Genomic DNA, 16,083 nt, shown 5'->3' with positions numbered 1-16,083 from the left:
GATGTTGAAGGGAGGTGATGAAATTGAAATTAACTATTTATGTGACCTTGGGGACAACCAGCTCATATGTCCCGTTCTTGTAAAACAGTGTGAAGGTGCTTTAAAGGAGGTAAAATTAGTTACATTTGATCTTAAAGTGAGTTTAATATAAAGAATGTGGACAGACAGATAGATGAACAGGTGAGGCCGGGGGGACTCCCTTGGGGAGTCTTTAAGGAAGATTCGTTGCTCTCTGTCCTGCTGTTGATATTCAGAGTCAAAGCGAACTGATGTGGCCTGACCTCATCCCATTTTTCTATTCTTTTTCTGTTTGGGCTTGAAATCCTTGAGTTTGTTAACAGCATTTGAAATCAATCAATGTCAGCTGAGGCTGGAGATGACCTCATGCAGCTTCTTCCCTACTTTACTTTATTTGGACTTTTATACCGCCCCCTCTCCCCAAAGGGACTTCCTCAGTCTTTGGAACTGTAGGCTTCTCCTGTGTGGCAAATGGCCAAGGAAATTTTGCAACCCCAGAAAGACAAACTTGCCTGGGATTTTCAGTGGGAATTGTGGAGGCGGATGGTGTATCATCGATGCCATGGTCTCCAGAGCACAGGATACAGTATGGTGGTGCATTATGCGAAGCGGCTGTCCCTGAAACCTCTGCGCTGGGGCTTGGGCTGGATGGTCTCAGGAACCATGTTCAACCCCAGACTCTGTGGGTTTCTGTTGGTTGGGAAGGTTTAAAAGACACTTTAGTAAATTGGCAAAGGGGGGGAAAGTGGTTTTTGTTTGTTTGTTTGTTTTAGATTTTTTAAACATAAAAAGCAACATTAAAAATTCTCATCCATTACGTACAGCATGTCGTTTGGTTACAGGCTTTGTGCATCCATATTTTCAGTTACATATACAGTCACAGATTTTCCATCTAATATGACTAGGTACCTCACTTTCATTTTACATCATATGTTCAATTACAGTTCATATTTTTTTCCTTTCAGCAAGCCTAATTCCCTTGCATTCTTAATTATCTATTTAATAACAACATACCTTTATGTAATCACTTATCTCATTCTGATTATTTTTACAATATAAAATAATTTACCAACTATTTATGTTTATACGTCACTACTTTCAATTATGCATAGTCCCACTAATCATCCATTAAGTATGTTTATGTTCATTGTTGTCCTTGTACATCATACATTCCAACAAAAATATTGTTCCTTCATTTTTAAACAAAGTATTCTAAATGCTCACTTTATAAATATACCAATCTTTCATTACTTCCTTATTAAACTATTTATCAACAACAAAATATCTTTATATTATACATCACTACCTAGGGTTATGCATAATATTACCAATCGTCTATTAAATGTACACAGATTCATTATTATCTTTATCCTTCATTTTAAACCAAAATGTTCTAAATTATTCAATTCATATGTAAGTCGGCCTTTCATTGCATCATTATTAATCTATTTAACAACATAATTGTATTATTACTTACAATACAATACAATACAATAGTAGAGTTGGAAGGGACCTTGGAGGTCTTCTAGTCCAACCCCCTGCCTAGGCAGGAAACCTTATACCGTTCCAGACAAATGGCTATCCAACATCTTAAAGACTTCCAGTGTTGGGGCATTCACAACTTCTGGAGGCAAGCTGTTCCACTGATTAATTGTTCTAACTGTCAGGAAGTTTCTCCTCAGTTCTAAGTTGCTTCTCTCCTTGATTAGTTTCCACCCATTGCCTCTTGTTCTGTCCACAGGTGCCTTGGAAAATAGCTTGACTCCCTCTTCTTTGTGGCAACCCCTGAGACATTGGAACACTGCTATCATGTCTCCCCTAGTCCTTCTTTCTCTTAAGCTAGACATACCTAGTTCCTGCAACCGTTCTTCATATGTTTTAGTCTCCAGTCCCATAATCATCTTTGTTGCTCTTCTCTGCACTCTTTCTAGAGTCTCCACATCTTTTTTACATCGTGGCGACCAGAACTGAATGCAGTATTCCAAGTGTGGCCTTATCAAGGCATTATAAAGTGGTATTAACACTTCACGTGATCTTGATTCTATCCCTCTGTTGATGCAGCCTAGAACTGTGTTGGCTTTTTTGGCAGCTGCTGCACACTGCTGGCTCATATTTAAATGGTTGTCCACTAGAACTCCAAGATCCCTCTCACAGTTACTACTATTGAGCACGGTACCACCTATACTGTACCTGTGCATTCCGTTTTTGTTGCCTAAATGTAGAACCTTATTCTGTAGAAGTAAGAAACTATGTAGAAACTTATCTCCTTCAATTAAAACATACATAAAACATTTTTCATTTCCAGGCTTTCTTGTCCAACCACTGATAAAACAAGTCCCATATCTTATAAAATTGCTCTCATCTTCTTGTTCTCTAATTTCAAATGTCAATTTGCTCATTTCAGCACATTCCATTATCTTTCGAATAACTTCCTCCTGTTTTGGTATTGTTTCATTTTTCCAATTTTTTGCAAATACGATTCTAGCTGCTGTTGGAACTTTATAATCAAATATTTCAAGTCTTTATTGTAAGTTTCTGGTATAACTCCCAATAAAAAAATATCTGATTTAAGATCTATGTGTTTGTGCATCATTTTCTCCAACCGCATGTGAATCTTAGTCCAGTATCTTTTAGCTTCAATGCAAGTCCACCACATGTGGTAATATAAACCCGGTATCTGATGACATTTCCAACACTTTTCGGATTTATCCTTGGACATTCTTGCAATTCTCGTTGGGGGTAGATGCCACCTGTAAAACATCTTATACAAATTTGCTCTATATGCAGTTGACATTGTCATTTTATAATTTTGGAACCACAATTTCTGCCATTTCTCTAAATCAATCCCATGCCCAAAATTTCCCCCCCAAGCTATTATAGTTTCTTTAACTTGTTCCTCTTGTATTTTAACCTTTAATAAATATCCATATAATTTTTAATTACTTTTTCATCAGTACCTGTTAAACTTTTATCTAATTCAGTCATTTTGTTATAAAGACCTTTTCATTTTCTATCTTCATTATATCTAGAGTGTATCTGCACATATGAATGCCAATTCATTTCTATTCCTTCTTGTTTCAACTCTTGGATAGATGTGAGTTCACCCTCTGCATTCAATATTTCAACATATCTAACTGTTTGTTCCTTTTTATATATTATTGGATATGAAAAAGCTTCAATGGTTGATATCCAGACTGGCGTATTTAAGTAATGTGATCTTTTAACCTTTTCCCAATTTAATAGCAAAGCCTCCCTTATATAATGACTTCTAAAATAACCATGTGCTTTAGTTCCCTTATACCATAAAAAAGCATGCCATCCCAACAGTAAGTCATGACCCTCTACATTCAATAATCTAGAGTTTTTTTTAGTGTTATCCACTCCTTAATCCACATCAGGCTTTTTGCTTGATAATATAACTCCCAGTCAGGTAAACCCCATCCTCCTCTTGTTCTAGCATCTTGTAGCAACTTGAGTTTTATTCTTGTTTTTTTCCCTTGCCAAATAAACTTCAAAATGGGTCCTTTTCCCTAGGGCTGCTGGGAGGGGACGTGGTGGGTGGGTGTCCCCGCAGGGGGGCTCGGGAGAACCGGGGTCGCAGAAGCAGCAGCCGTGGGCCTGAGGGCTGGAGGGCCGGATGTTCCCCTCTTGGCCCAGAAAGAGCTCCTGCGCCTGCTGCTGGCAAGCGGGCCTGGACTGGCACACGGGTGAGGAAACTCTCCCCCTCTCCCCACCTGGAGTAGGCAAGCCAGGTAGCCCTCCCCCCACCCCGCTCTCGAGTGGCCCCAGCGCCAGCCACCTGCTCCACACAGGCCTGGCCAGCTGGCGGCAGACGGGTAGCAGCGTAATCAGACCTGCCAGTTGACCACTGTCTGCTTCCTTCCTCCGGCACGAGAAGAGGACCCACAAGATTCCCCCAGTAACCTCCCTTCCTCTCTGACCCAGGAGCTGAGCCTGCGCTGGTGGGGACTGCTGGCGGGATGCCATTATTTGCGCCATCCGTGGACAGGAAGACCTCAAAGGGTGAGTGAAGAGAGCTTTCCCCCCCACCCCACAGGATCCCCTCTGCTGCCTTTGCTTTGTTAGATAGGGCCCAGGGTTCAAGTCTGCCCAGATCCCTTTGGATCCTGAGCCTCTCCTCTAGGGTGTTGGCTATTCCTAACAGCTTAGTATCCTCTGCAGATTCGATGAGTTCCCCTTCTATTCCCCCATCCTCCCAAGGTGGGTTTAGTGAGGGCCAGATTGTTGGGGGCAATGGGCTGACTCTATAAACCACTTAGAGAGGGGCTGCAAAGCACTGCAAAGCAGGTTATAAGTCTATTGCTACTGGGCCTAAGACGGAACCTTGTGGTACCCCACTACTTGCTTCCCTCCATGTAGATGTAGTACCATTAAGGACTACTCATTGAGTATGGTGTGTGTGCGTGTGTGCAGAGTATTTCTCTTTCTCTGACTTTGCCCTCTCCATTAGGACTGTGGGAGGATGCTCTGTCAGGCCCTCTTCAGTGAAATTCCTCCGTTGTCTTCCATCATCCAGAAGCTCAGAGTCGGGCCCTTCCCCTGGGCATCATGTGCGTAGGTGAAAGCCAAGGTGGGGCAGAGAGATCATGAGCCCCTTGTAGGCCAGCAAGGCCTGGGAGAGTTTGAGTTTGCAAGACCCGATGAGGAAGCCCCACAGAGCAGGTGGAGAGCAGGGCAATGCCCTTGCAGTTCCCAGGTTCACTTGCTCCACGCTGCGAGGGCGGGCAGAGGATGGCAACCTTTGCTCACCCTGACCGCCTGCAAGAGCCCCCTTCCTCCCAGTGGGCGGTGGCCGTGCTAGCACCAGGCCAAACCCTGAGTGGTAACCCCGAGTTCCTTCCTTCTGCCTCTGCTCAAAGTCACCCAGAGGTTTGCCAGGGGATCCAGCTCACCCCGCTGCTGTTCTGGTCAAATGTCCAGGGGAGCAGAATGCCCCCTCGGGGCCAGATGCCACGTCCTTCCTTGTGGGGCTGGTGTGAAGGCTTCCCAGAGGGATGGTCAGGGTCAGCCTGGCCTCCTCTGCAACTAGATTTTGCAAGCAGGAACTGGGGAGCCCTCTTCCCCCTCCCCAATGGGGGTACCCAAAAGAGGGGGCCTTCCCTGTTCTGCCCCTCCCTTCCATAGGGAGCCTTCTTTTCGTGGGAAGCAGACTGCTACCACCACTGCTGACTCCTGAGCTGCTTCTGGAGCAGGAGCTCATAGTGTGGCCCCATTCCTGGGCTCTCCAAGTGGGGCAGGGGGGCGGAGCTCCTGTGACGCCCTCCTTGCCTCCCTCACATTCTGCAGAGCCCAAAGCCTCAGGCCTCCCCTCCCCCTCCCCCCTGGCTGCTGAGCCACTGGGAATTTGGGAAGTCATGTGTGGCCTGAAGCCCGCAGGTGTTGCTTAAACGGGCAGGTAAATCCTTCTTTGCAGGGTAGCCATTCCTTGCCCCCAGCTCAGCCCCTACAAATGCCAGGGAAGAGAGGGGGCTGGCAGCTCCTCCTCCTTGGCTGGTCCTGCAGTCCTGGGGCTGGGTGGGCACCACATCCATTGACCAGGTCAGCAGAGGGTCTTGCCTCAAGGATCCCAACCCCACAAAAGCATTTGGGGGGAGGTGGGAGGTTTTATTTCTTTATTTTTGCAAACCTCCATCAAAATGCAGGAGGCACAACTAGAAAGTTGGATTTGTACATTTGTACATGAAGAGTTTCCTGTCAGACTGTGAGGTGATGCACTGAAAATAGTTGGGGGAAACCACTCCTACTGCTCCCAGTTCTGGGGGGACTGGATTGTGGGGGGAGGGGCGTCTCCCTCTTGCGGAAAATAGGACCCCACCCATGAATCGAGTGCTTGTGAGGAATAAGGGCACCGCCACAGAGTGTCTGATCCATTTCAGTGCCAGCCGCATGCAAAGGGTGCCCAGGCCAATGCCCGGAAAGCCTCTTTGGGGGCTTCCTGGACAGCAGCCAGCCCTCCCCTCCCCCCCCCCGGCTCCTTCCGCATCAGGGACTCGGCTCCTTGTCCTGCCGTGTTGGAGGGAGCCAGGAAAGGAGCACGTTGTTTGAGTCACGCTTTGCTTTGTCCAGGGCAGCCTTTAAGGCCGGCAGAGAGGAAGTGGTCACAAGTCATTCGGGACCACATAAGCCCTGGTGCAAAGCAGCTCCCCCTCCCCACCCCCACCCCGGTGTGCCCAGGGATCCATTGCTGGTATTCCTGGCTGATCCCAGATTTCTCAGGCTCCTGAGACAAACCCGAGCCAAGTGTCCCACTTTGGGGTTTAGCTGCTGCAGAAAGCTAAGTGTGTAAGGGCTCTCCCCAGGTGGGCTACTCCTTTCGGGACCCTCGTTCTGCTTTCTGAATGGGGCACCTGCTAGGAGCTGGTCCTGCCCCTGGATGGGGCTGGAAAGTGGGAGAGCCCAACAGCCATGGAAGCGGATTTCTTTGTGGGCTAAACCAAGGTGGAAATCCCTGGCTTGTGTGACCCAAGGGCCCCTGACAGAAAGGCCCTTGCCCCCTTCCTTGGGGGCCTTTAGGGCCCGGGGGGCCTGCCACCCACTTGCAGGCAGCATCGTCACCCTCCGTCTCCCAGCTGAGCCTCCTCTCCCTCCAACTGTCACCAACCGACTCTCCCTCGGATTCTCCCCCACATTCCAGCCCCTCCCTCCCACAGCCCCTCGCTGCTCCTCTGGCCCCATCCCCCCGCCCACTCCGGGCTGAACCAGCTGGCCGCTCTGCTGACCATGCGGTGCCTCCGCCCAAGGCCTCCACTGCCTGGGGTGCTGGCGGCAGGCTGGGCATGACCTCTCCAGAGGGTCTCAGATCAAGAACCCAGAGCTTGGCCCCAGGAAGCGGTGAGCAGAAAGGGGGAGGTGGGGGGCAAGGGAGGAAAGGCCCATTCTGCCCCCTCCAAGACCCCACCTGAGCCTTCATTGGCCTGGAAGAGGGAGGGGCCGCAGCATGGAGGGGGGAGAGGCTGCTAGTCTGCCCTTCCCAGATGGCCTCTGTCCAAAAGAGGCTGAGGGTCAGCAGATAGGAATCAGGACCCCCAGCTGTACTCTGGCCCCATTTGTGCCATGGGAAGGGAGGGCAGAGGCTGTCTTGGGCCCACCTTGCTAGGCGTCCCTGGGGGAGATGGTGCCCATGTCCTCGCCCAGAAGGGCCCTCTCCAAAGCTGGGCCAGAGACCCCAGGAAGAGGCCCCTGGGGCAGCTTTCAGTGCAGCCCCGACCCTCCAAGGCTTTTGGAAGCCAACACATGGTGGGGGGCTCCCTGCTTCCCCTCTGGCCCCCACAGCCCCCTGCCTTCCTCCCAGAGGGTTCTTGGCCAAAACAACCAGCAGTTCTGTGGTTTCCCACACTTGGAGTCAGTCCCAGGGCTTCCTGCTGCCCCCCCCCCCCCCCCCCCCAGCACCAGCCAGAGCAGCCAGTCGGTTTCCTGCTTTTATTTTGGAAAGGATGAGCCCAGCCAAGGAGTCTCGCTGGAGGCAAGCGTATTGGCGAGATTTCCCCGCTTGGAAAACCCCTCTTGCTCCCTGGCCTAAAGGGCAGACCGTCCCTCTCCCCCTGGCTTGGGGCAGGTGGGCTTGTCCTTTGGCTGTGGAGCTTCTGGGTGGTTTGCAACCCCTTCCCCCAAAGAGGGAGAGCCCTGCCTGTCTAGGGCAAGAGTCTGGCAGCACCTTGTCTGGCTGAAGCCTGCCACTCAAAGGCCCCAACCCCCCCACACACACACACGTCAGAGAGCTGCAACCCCCCAAATCCCCCTGAAACAAGGCAGAAAAGAGGCTGCCAGCTCCTTCCAAGTATTTCCGTGGGGGTTCCCTCCCCCCCTTGACCCCTGGGCTCTAGCGAGGGGCAGGCCAGGCGGTGCTTGGGCCTTGCTCTGAGGCCACAGCTGTGTCCGGTCCTGACTGAGGGCTGATCCCTCCCTGGCAATTGGGGTCTCCCTTCTATTTATCCATGCTATACCCCTGCGGTGCTGGGAAAGGTCCAGGCCTATTCAGGTGCTTGCCTGGGAGGTCCAGGTGGGACCAGCCACCAAAAGGAGGAAAATCCTGGGACTGATTCCTCTGCTAGTCTGAATGTGTCTTCTCCCATCTTTGGGTGTGTGTGTGTGTGTGTGTGTGTGACACCAGGGAATCTGAGCATGCTGGCCAGAGATGGTCTGGTGGGCTGAAGGCTGTTGCTTATTGGGAGCTGAAGAGACCCAGTTTTTTGGGGCCACGGAGGCTGCTGGACCAGCATGGGAACTGCTGATGTATTGGAGAAGTGAGCCTCCGTGTTTTCCTGTCTTGTTGCTTGATCTAGTAGAGGCTTACGGTGGAGGGCAATGCCCTTGCGAAACCTGACTAATGACTGACCGCTCTGTGGAGAGTGGCCTTGATCCCCGGGAGGTCAGTGGGTTCCCTTCCTGGACATTGTGGTAGTGAAGATGGCTGGATCCCCCCTTTTTTCTCCCACCAGCAGCTTCTGTGAACCCCTGCAGAAAGTTTGGGGGTGGGGCTGCCTCCTCTGATGGTTTTTTTAAGTGTTGCAAGCCACCTAGAAGACCTTCAACTCATGAGGAATGCTGGGAGTGGAAGTCCAGCAGTTGCCAAGGCTGGAGGCCCTTGACCTGGAAGAGATGCCCAGAGCAACAATAGAGGTGTTGGCACCTGAAATGGAAGAGTGGCCGGACATCTTCTTTAGAGGCTCAACTGACCCTCCGTGTTGTTTTGGGGACTCTTACAAGCAGCAGCATAATAATTCCGTTCTGCCTAGGGAGCATTAAGAAAGGCCTGGCCCCCTTCTGGAGGCAGAGTTTGCACGGGGAGGAGCTCTTCCTGGCCTCACTGCGACCAGGGTCCACCGGGGCTCTGCTCTCCTGGCTGCAGCGGCTGCTGCTCCTACGTTTAAAAGTGAGGCAGGGCAGCCCTGGAACTTCGAAGGAGAGGAAATCCTGTGACCTGGAGGGGTGGGGGCTGAGTACCTGCGTGGTCCTGGAGACTGAAACCACAATTGGGGGACTCTGGGCACGCCCCCCCCCCTCCACCTTGTGCTCATTACAGTTGGAAGTTGATGTTGGATGAAGACCCACACAGTGTATCAGCAATAACAGACCTCTGAATCAGATTAGAGGTGGAAGGGACCTTGAAGGTCTTCTAGTCCAGCCCCCTGCTCAAGTAGGAGAACCTATATCAATTCAGATAAGTGACTGTCAAGACTCTGTTTAAAAAACCTCCAGTGATGGAGCTCCCGTGATTTCTGGTGGCAAGCTGTTCCACTTGTTAATTGTCCTCCCTGTTAGGAACTTTCTCCTTAATTCCAGGTTGCTTCTCTCCTTGATTAGTCTCCATCCATTGTTTCTTGTCCTGCCTTCAGGTGATTTAGAAAATAAATTGACTGCCTCCTCTTTATGGCAGCCTCTCAAATACTGGAATATTGCTATCATGTCCCCACTAGTCCTTCTTTTCTCTAGACTAGCCAAACCCAAATTCTTCAACAGTTCTTCATATGTTTTAGTTTTCAGGCCTTTAATCATCTTAGTTGCTCTTCTTTGCATTTTTTTTCAAAGTCTTGTCATCTTTTTTATAATGTGATATCAAAATTGGATGCAGTATTCCAAGGGTGGCCTTACTAAGGCTTTATGAAACGGTACTAATACTTCTCGTGATGTTGATTCTAAGCCTCTGTTTGTACAACCAAGGATTGCATTAGCTTTCTTGGCTGCCCCTGCACATTTCTGACTCTTGTTTAAATAATCGTCCACTAGGACTCCAAGGTCCCTCTCACAGTTCCTGTTTTGACCCACATAATTCACATAATCTGTACTTGTACCTTTGATTTTTTTTCTCCCCAGGTGTAGAACTTTGCTTTTCTCCAAATTAAATTTAACTTTGTTGGGTGGGGCCCATTGTTCAAATCTGTCAAGATATTTTTGGATCCTGAGCCTATCTTCTAGTGTTGCAGAAAATGACAGGCTTTAGACTTCTCAGGATACAGGAAAAGTTTATTTGGCTGCCAGGTTCAGAAAGCTAGCACATGGCTAACACTGCAAATTCTGAACGACCTTCATTATCGAAGCAAGCGTTCTTATACATTCTCAAAGGCAGTGTAACACGGAAACACTTAACTCATTTCTTGTAGGTTACCTTGAGGGAAAAGCCTTATAAGGAGGTGGGGGTCTTACTTCTCCTTTTGTTACAGGTATGGACTACGTGTCATTAACAAACATTATTTGAACCTTGTGGTTGGGACTTTTGACATAGGGACGTTGGCTGGAAGATCTTGTGGTTAGAGGCTGATGACATTTCCCTCTCCCTTTAAGCAAGCTTCTAACTGTCCCTTTTATGCCACGTCTTCACTCTTATATTTTAATCCATATTTTATTCTACTTTACTAGGGTATTGGCTATTCCTGCCAGCTTAGTATCATCTGCAAATTTGATGAGTTCCCCTTCTATTCCCTCATCTGAGTCATTTATGAAGATATTGAAAAGTACTGGGCTTAAGATGGAACCTTGTGGTACCCCACTGCTTACTTCCCTCCATGTGGATGTAGTACCATTAAGGACTACTCGTTGAGTACCGTTTGTCAGCCAGCTACAAATGGTGTTGATGCTAACTATCCCACATTTTTCTAACTTACCAAGAAGTAGGATGTGGTCTACTTTAACAAATGCCTTATTGAAATACTATGTCCACAGCATTTTGCTGGTCTACTAATTTAGTCACTTTGTCAAAGTATGAAATAAGATTGCTTTGGTATGATCTGTTTTTAACAAATCCCTGCTGTTTACCAGTTATAACTTTGTTTCTTGATGCTCACTGATCTGTTTTTCTTTTTCTTCCCAGTATCTTCCCAGGTATTGATGTTAGGCTGATTGGTCTGTAGTTTCCTGGGTCTGTTCCCCCCCCACACACACACACTTTTTTTTTTTTTTTTGAAGATGGGAACCACATCAGATCTTTTCCCGATCTCTGGCAGTTCCCCAGTGCTCCAAGTTTTTTTAAAGCTATGATGCAATGGTTCTGAGTTCTCTGCCTCCCTCCCAGCCACGTTTCTAGAAGCTGCTTTCTCTTCTGAAGAATTCGGGGTGATACAATAGCTGTCTTTCCATGCATGAGAGGCTTCACAGGGAAGAGGGGGGCCACTATTCTCTAAAAGCCCCTGAAGGCAAAATAAGAAGCAACGGATGGAAAGTAATCAAGAAGAGATCCGAGCTAGAATTAAGGAGATATTTCCTTCACAGTTAAACAATTAATCCATGGAACAACTTGGCTGCAGAGGTTCTGAATGATGCGTCACTGGAGGCTTTTAAGAAGAGGCTGGATAGGATTTCCTGCTCATGCAGGGGGTAGACTAGAAGACCTCCAAAATCTATTTTCTCTGTCCAGATGTTCTTCCAGCAGAGAACCAAACCATTGGGGTGGGATGGGGCAGTACAGAACAGAGTGGGGTTTTTTGTCTCTTGGCTAAAAACTGGATGGCCAACTTCCCAGCAGCTGGATGTGAACATTCCTCTCTAAGTTTATTGTGCTTCTCTGCCAGATCATTTGGAAGGATCGTGTCCCCCCAGCCCCCCCCCCCCCCCGTCAACCCCTCCACAGGAGCCTGGCCAATGCCTGACACAACCCTCAAGTTCTTTTACTAAACGGCCCCACCAGGCACCATTTTGGCCAGCTCCACCAGGCCAGGCAAAAGCCAGAGATGGGAACGCGGCTTCTTTCTTTCCCAAGGCATTGGGGCAACTCCAGGCACGTCCTTTGCCTCCTCCACCTGCTCCGTGCTGCTAGAAGGGTCCTCAGCCTCCCTGGCTACCCCCCCCCCCCTTGCAGTCTTCCTCCCACCAGCGTCTGCAGGCGTCTGAGCATGGCTTTTGACCCACCCCAAACTCCCCGTGGAAAATCTCCAGGGTGTCCAGCATCCTTCTCGCACTTGCAGCTTCTTGATTTGGGCAAAGGAAGCTGCTTCCTTCTTTCAGTCTCCTGTCAGATTTCCTTTCTAAATCTTCACTCTTTCCGCTGGCTGGATTACTCTTACAAATTCACCCACACTAACCAGGCAAGCCAGGCGAGGTTGGGGTGATTCTCTTCCCTCAGGCTCCCTGGAAGCATCTTTGCCCTTGAAAGGTCCATCAGGCTTCTGCCAATCAATGTGTCAGATCCGTCCCTCGTCTCCCAGAACGCCCAGAAAGCAGCTGAATGTTTGTTCACCTTTGTTAAGCAGTGAACCATTTTGAGAAAACGTGTGTGTGTGTGTGTGTGTGTGTGTATGTGTAGAGGGTTCGGGTGAAGCCCCCTGAGAGAGAGAGCCCGACTCCCTCCTTTGGTTGGTCACCATGGCAATGCCATGATTCCCCCCCCCCCAACACCCCTTGGTTTTCAAGGCTGGTACAGCAGCTGAAGGTTAACTTCACAGCTTTTCCAGAAGTGATCGGGGAGATTTTGTCCAGAAACCATAAGGCTGGTCCTAGGAGATAATTAGCCAGAGGCTTGTGCAATGGGCTTGGGAGGGTCGCTCTGCTGGGGGGAGGGTCTACATTGGTGGGGGATTGCCTTGTTCCAGGCCCTGCACATAAATGACACCCCAAGACTCCTGTGACCTCCATTGCTTCTTGGAAACAGAATTCCCCACACTGAACTGCCCCCCTCCCCAAAGGGACCTGCCCAGCATTGCTTGAGCAGGGGGCATAACACCTTCCTCCCACGATGGGACCCCTCCCTGCCACAATGGGCATCCCCCCACCTGCTCCCTGCCCTCCCCACATCTCTTGCACTGCTCCCCAGGGAGGTCACCAGGCGATCCCGCCATTGCTGGCAAGGTGGGTTTTTTTAAAATTATATTTATTTATTTAATTAATTAGTTTGTTTATTAAATGTAACTGCCATTCAGCTTGCTGCAAGATTTGCAGAGGCTGGTACCCCTAGTACCCCCTCCCTCTGTGGGGATTCCTGGGTGGGCCAGGGCTGCTGGCTAGGAGGAGACATGGCTGCCTGCCCACCCTCCTCCTCAACGTTGCATCTCCATGCCCCCTACCCCAGCCAAGAGGCAGGAGAGGAGTGGGGGCCTGTGCAGCCTTGCCACCCGCTGGCTCGGCCTCCCTGTCCTGGCACCCAAGTCCCACCCTTGCCTTGCAGAGGAGGAGCGGTGCCTGCGGGCGAATGATCGGTCCTTCAACCTGCAGTTCGATTATGCTGTAAGTGACCAGATCCCACCCCCACCCCTCCCCTCCCCTCCCTGTGGCAGAGAGAGGAGAGCCGAGGGTCTGTGGGACGGAAGAGGGTGCTGGGGGCGACAATGCCCTTTCTCTCCTCTTTGCCACACAGGCCCTCAGAAGGGGGGGGGGTCCTTGCCCACTCAGCCCTCCAGAGCTTCGTCTGGGGTGGGGTGAGTCATGCCTCCTGACTCTCACCCTTCTCACGGTCGTCTTCACAGAAAAACTCCATTAAAACCTCCAAGTACAACCTGTTCACCTTTCTGCCTCTCAACCTCTTCGAGCAATTCCAGCGCGTCGCCAATGCCTACTTCCTTGTCTTGCTCATCCTGCAGGTGAGTCTTCCCTTCGGGCTCCCTTGTGGCATGGGCCTGGGCAGGGATGGGGGCCCAGGCACCGGAAAGAGCGAGCACCACCTGGGGGGGACCCCAAGGATACACCTGGATGCGCTGGCACCTCCCCTTCCGAGGAAGAAAGGTTGGCCGAACAGCTCCTGGGTCTTGGCTCCTTCCGGGGCCTTTCAGGGCTGTCCTCCCTAGTCCTTGGCCTACAACCACTCAGTCAGTGGCTGTACCAGGTTAAGATGTCGCTAAATGAATGATGGTTACTCTCGGTCCCCACAGTTGTGGCTGTCCAAGAACTCCCACAATCTTGTAATCTTGATCCGGGTTCTTGGCAACCCATTCACACGTAACAAGGGTTGCACATTTGCAATGGGGAAACTGGCAGGGAACATAGTTGTGAATGCCCCAACACTGGAAGCCTTTAAGAAGATGTTGGATCTCTATTTGTCTGAAACGGTAGAGGGTTTCCTGCCTAGGCAGGGGGTTGGACTAGAAGACCTCCAAGGTCCCTTCCAACTCTGCTATTGTATTGTATTGTATTGTATGGCAACTTGCTGGTGTAGATTTCTCCCCCCCCACTTGTGCACCTTCCCTTAGACCCTCCTCATTCACACTGCACTGGCCAATTGTGCAACCCCACACACCCTCCCCAATCCTCACTGCAACCCACAGATCCCCCCCGACCACTGCACCACCTCTTGTGCAATCTCTCCAGCCTGAGTGGCACCTCTTGCACACCCTCCCTTGCACCTTCCCCATGCTGCGCCTTTTGGGCCCCCTCCCCTGCCCCTCCTTCACTCAGTCCCTCCCCCCACCCAGCAACAGCCACTTACTTCTCTGCCAGCAGGCCTGGGACCTGCAACTTCCGGCCAGCTTCCCTACTGACTCCCCAGGAAGTTGCTTCACCTAAAGGAGTTCAGTTAACAACAACAATTGTGACTGCAGGGATTGCCATCACTAAGTGTTGCAGTTGCACTTTATGACCGCATCACTTATCAGTGGAAATTCCAGGCTCGATTGCCGTCATAAGTCAGGGACTTCCTGTCCTGAAGAAAGTGAGAAGCCACATCAAAGGCTCTGAGCAACAGCTGAGCTTCCCCATAGCCCTCAACCTCCCTGCGCTTAGTTCCCTTCTCTCCTAGACCTGCCTTCGTTTCTGGAGGCTCCCTGAGGCCAGATGCCCTCGGGGCGGCCCCTGCCGGCCCTTCCCAGCTCCCCACAAGTCCAGCAAGCGACCGAGTCTCTCTCTGAGAGCGGCGTCTTTTAATTTTTGTTTGTGGAGAGTTGCCTCGCTGACCCTGGTGAGCCTTTGTGCCTCTTCTGAGTCGAAGACACACTGCTGCAACCTTCTCTGGCTTTCTAAGCACAAGGCGGGGAGAGGGGCTTGGCAGCTTTCCGACAAAAACTGTACCACAACAACTGTAGGTCCCGCCTTCTGCTCCATATTCTTTTTCAGTCACAGGCTGACTTTTGTGCCTCCCTTTCCTGGGGGGGGGGGGGTTTGTTCAATTAGTCACGCAGCCATACACAACTTCCCCTTGAGCGGTTGTGTGGCTACCTCCTGTTGGCTCCCCTCCGTTTGTTCACACCCTGGAACCGACTGCCTTGTTCCCTTCAGCGGCCGCTGTGGCGGGTCTGCTTTGGCAGCAGAGAGCGGTCCCCGAGCCCTCTCCAAGGGGCACTCAGCCACCCTCTTGCAACCCATCAGCTCCTCCTCCTCCTCCTCCTCCTCCGCTGGCCTCCTTCATGCTCTCCAGGAATAGAGGCCTTCATGGCAACCCGGGGCTGATTCCCTGGCTGGGCCTCTCCTTTAGCCTCTCTGCCTGCCAAGTCAGGGTGGAAAATGCCCCCTGAGCCTTCTGGGCATCCTGATTTTTCTCTCCCTCTGCAGCTCATCCCTGAGATCTCCTCCCTCTCCTGGTTCACCACAGTGGTGCCTCTGGTCCTGGTCCTGACCGTGTCCGCAGTCAAGGATGCCATGGATGACGTTGTAAGAGTGCCCGTCAATGCTACAATCCCCGTGCCTGGCTAACTGCATTAACCCTAAGCTGGGCCCAAATCCAAATTGAAGTCATGGGAGTAAACAGTCTCCTCCCAAAGCAGCTGGGACCCATCTCCCCCCCCCCCTTGTGTCCAGAAGGAGGTTTAAGCAACAGACAAGACTTCCTCTGTGGCCAAAGGGGGGGGAGGGGGATCTGGAGGAGCCTTCAGAACAGCTGCTCTTGGCCTCCACCCAAGTCCAGACAAGGCAACAGGGGAGACTTGAGAGGAAGGGCAGTAAATGCTCCAGGGAGGGCACCGCTTCCTTGACATCAGATGTCCTGCTGATGAAATCTGTCCAGGGCACAGACATTCCCTGCTTTTAGGGCTCCGGAAATCCTGCACTTACCCAGGGGGGGTTGGGCAGGTGCCAGTCTTGGGTGCCCTCTCTGTGGCTTGGCTGATTCCAGCTGTCTTTTGTATTTCAGAATCGCCACGCAAATGACAAGCAAGTCAACAACCGTCCAGTGAAGGTTCTGATCAATGGCAG

The 16,083-nt window shown here is 50.8% G+C and overlaps 1 protein-coding gene across 1 annotated transcript in view; it reads left to right on the top strand.

The window, feature by feature from the left end:
- LOC309388120 (phospholipid-transporting ATPase ID-like) overlaps positions 1-16,083 on the top strand; it is a 52,239-nt gene that overhangs the window by 2,906 nt on the left and 33,250 nt on the right. Inside the window, exons 2-6 of the mRNA XM_081945155.1 lie at positions 3,964-4,041; positions 13,133-13,191; positions 13,431-13,544; positions 15,445-15,543; positions 16,022-16,083. Of these exons, the coding sequence (XP_081801281.1) occupies positions 3,964-4,041; positions 13,133-13,191; positions 13,431-13,544; positions 15,445-15,543; positions 16,022-16,083 (412 nt within the window). The remainder of the gene's footprint in view (positions 1-3,963; positions 4,042-13,132; positions 13,192-13,430; positions 13,545-15,444; positions 15,544-16,021) is intronic.

Source organism: Natrix helvetica (assembly GCF_964273705.1).
Source record: "Natrix helvetica genome assembly, chromosome: 2".
Lineage (NCBI taxonomy): Eukaryota > Metazoa > Chordata > Lepidosauria > Squamata > Natricidae > Natrix > Natrix helvetica.
Note: the sequence above shows the minus strand (reverse complement) of the source record. Positions and strands in the feature narration are given on the sequence as shown.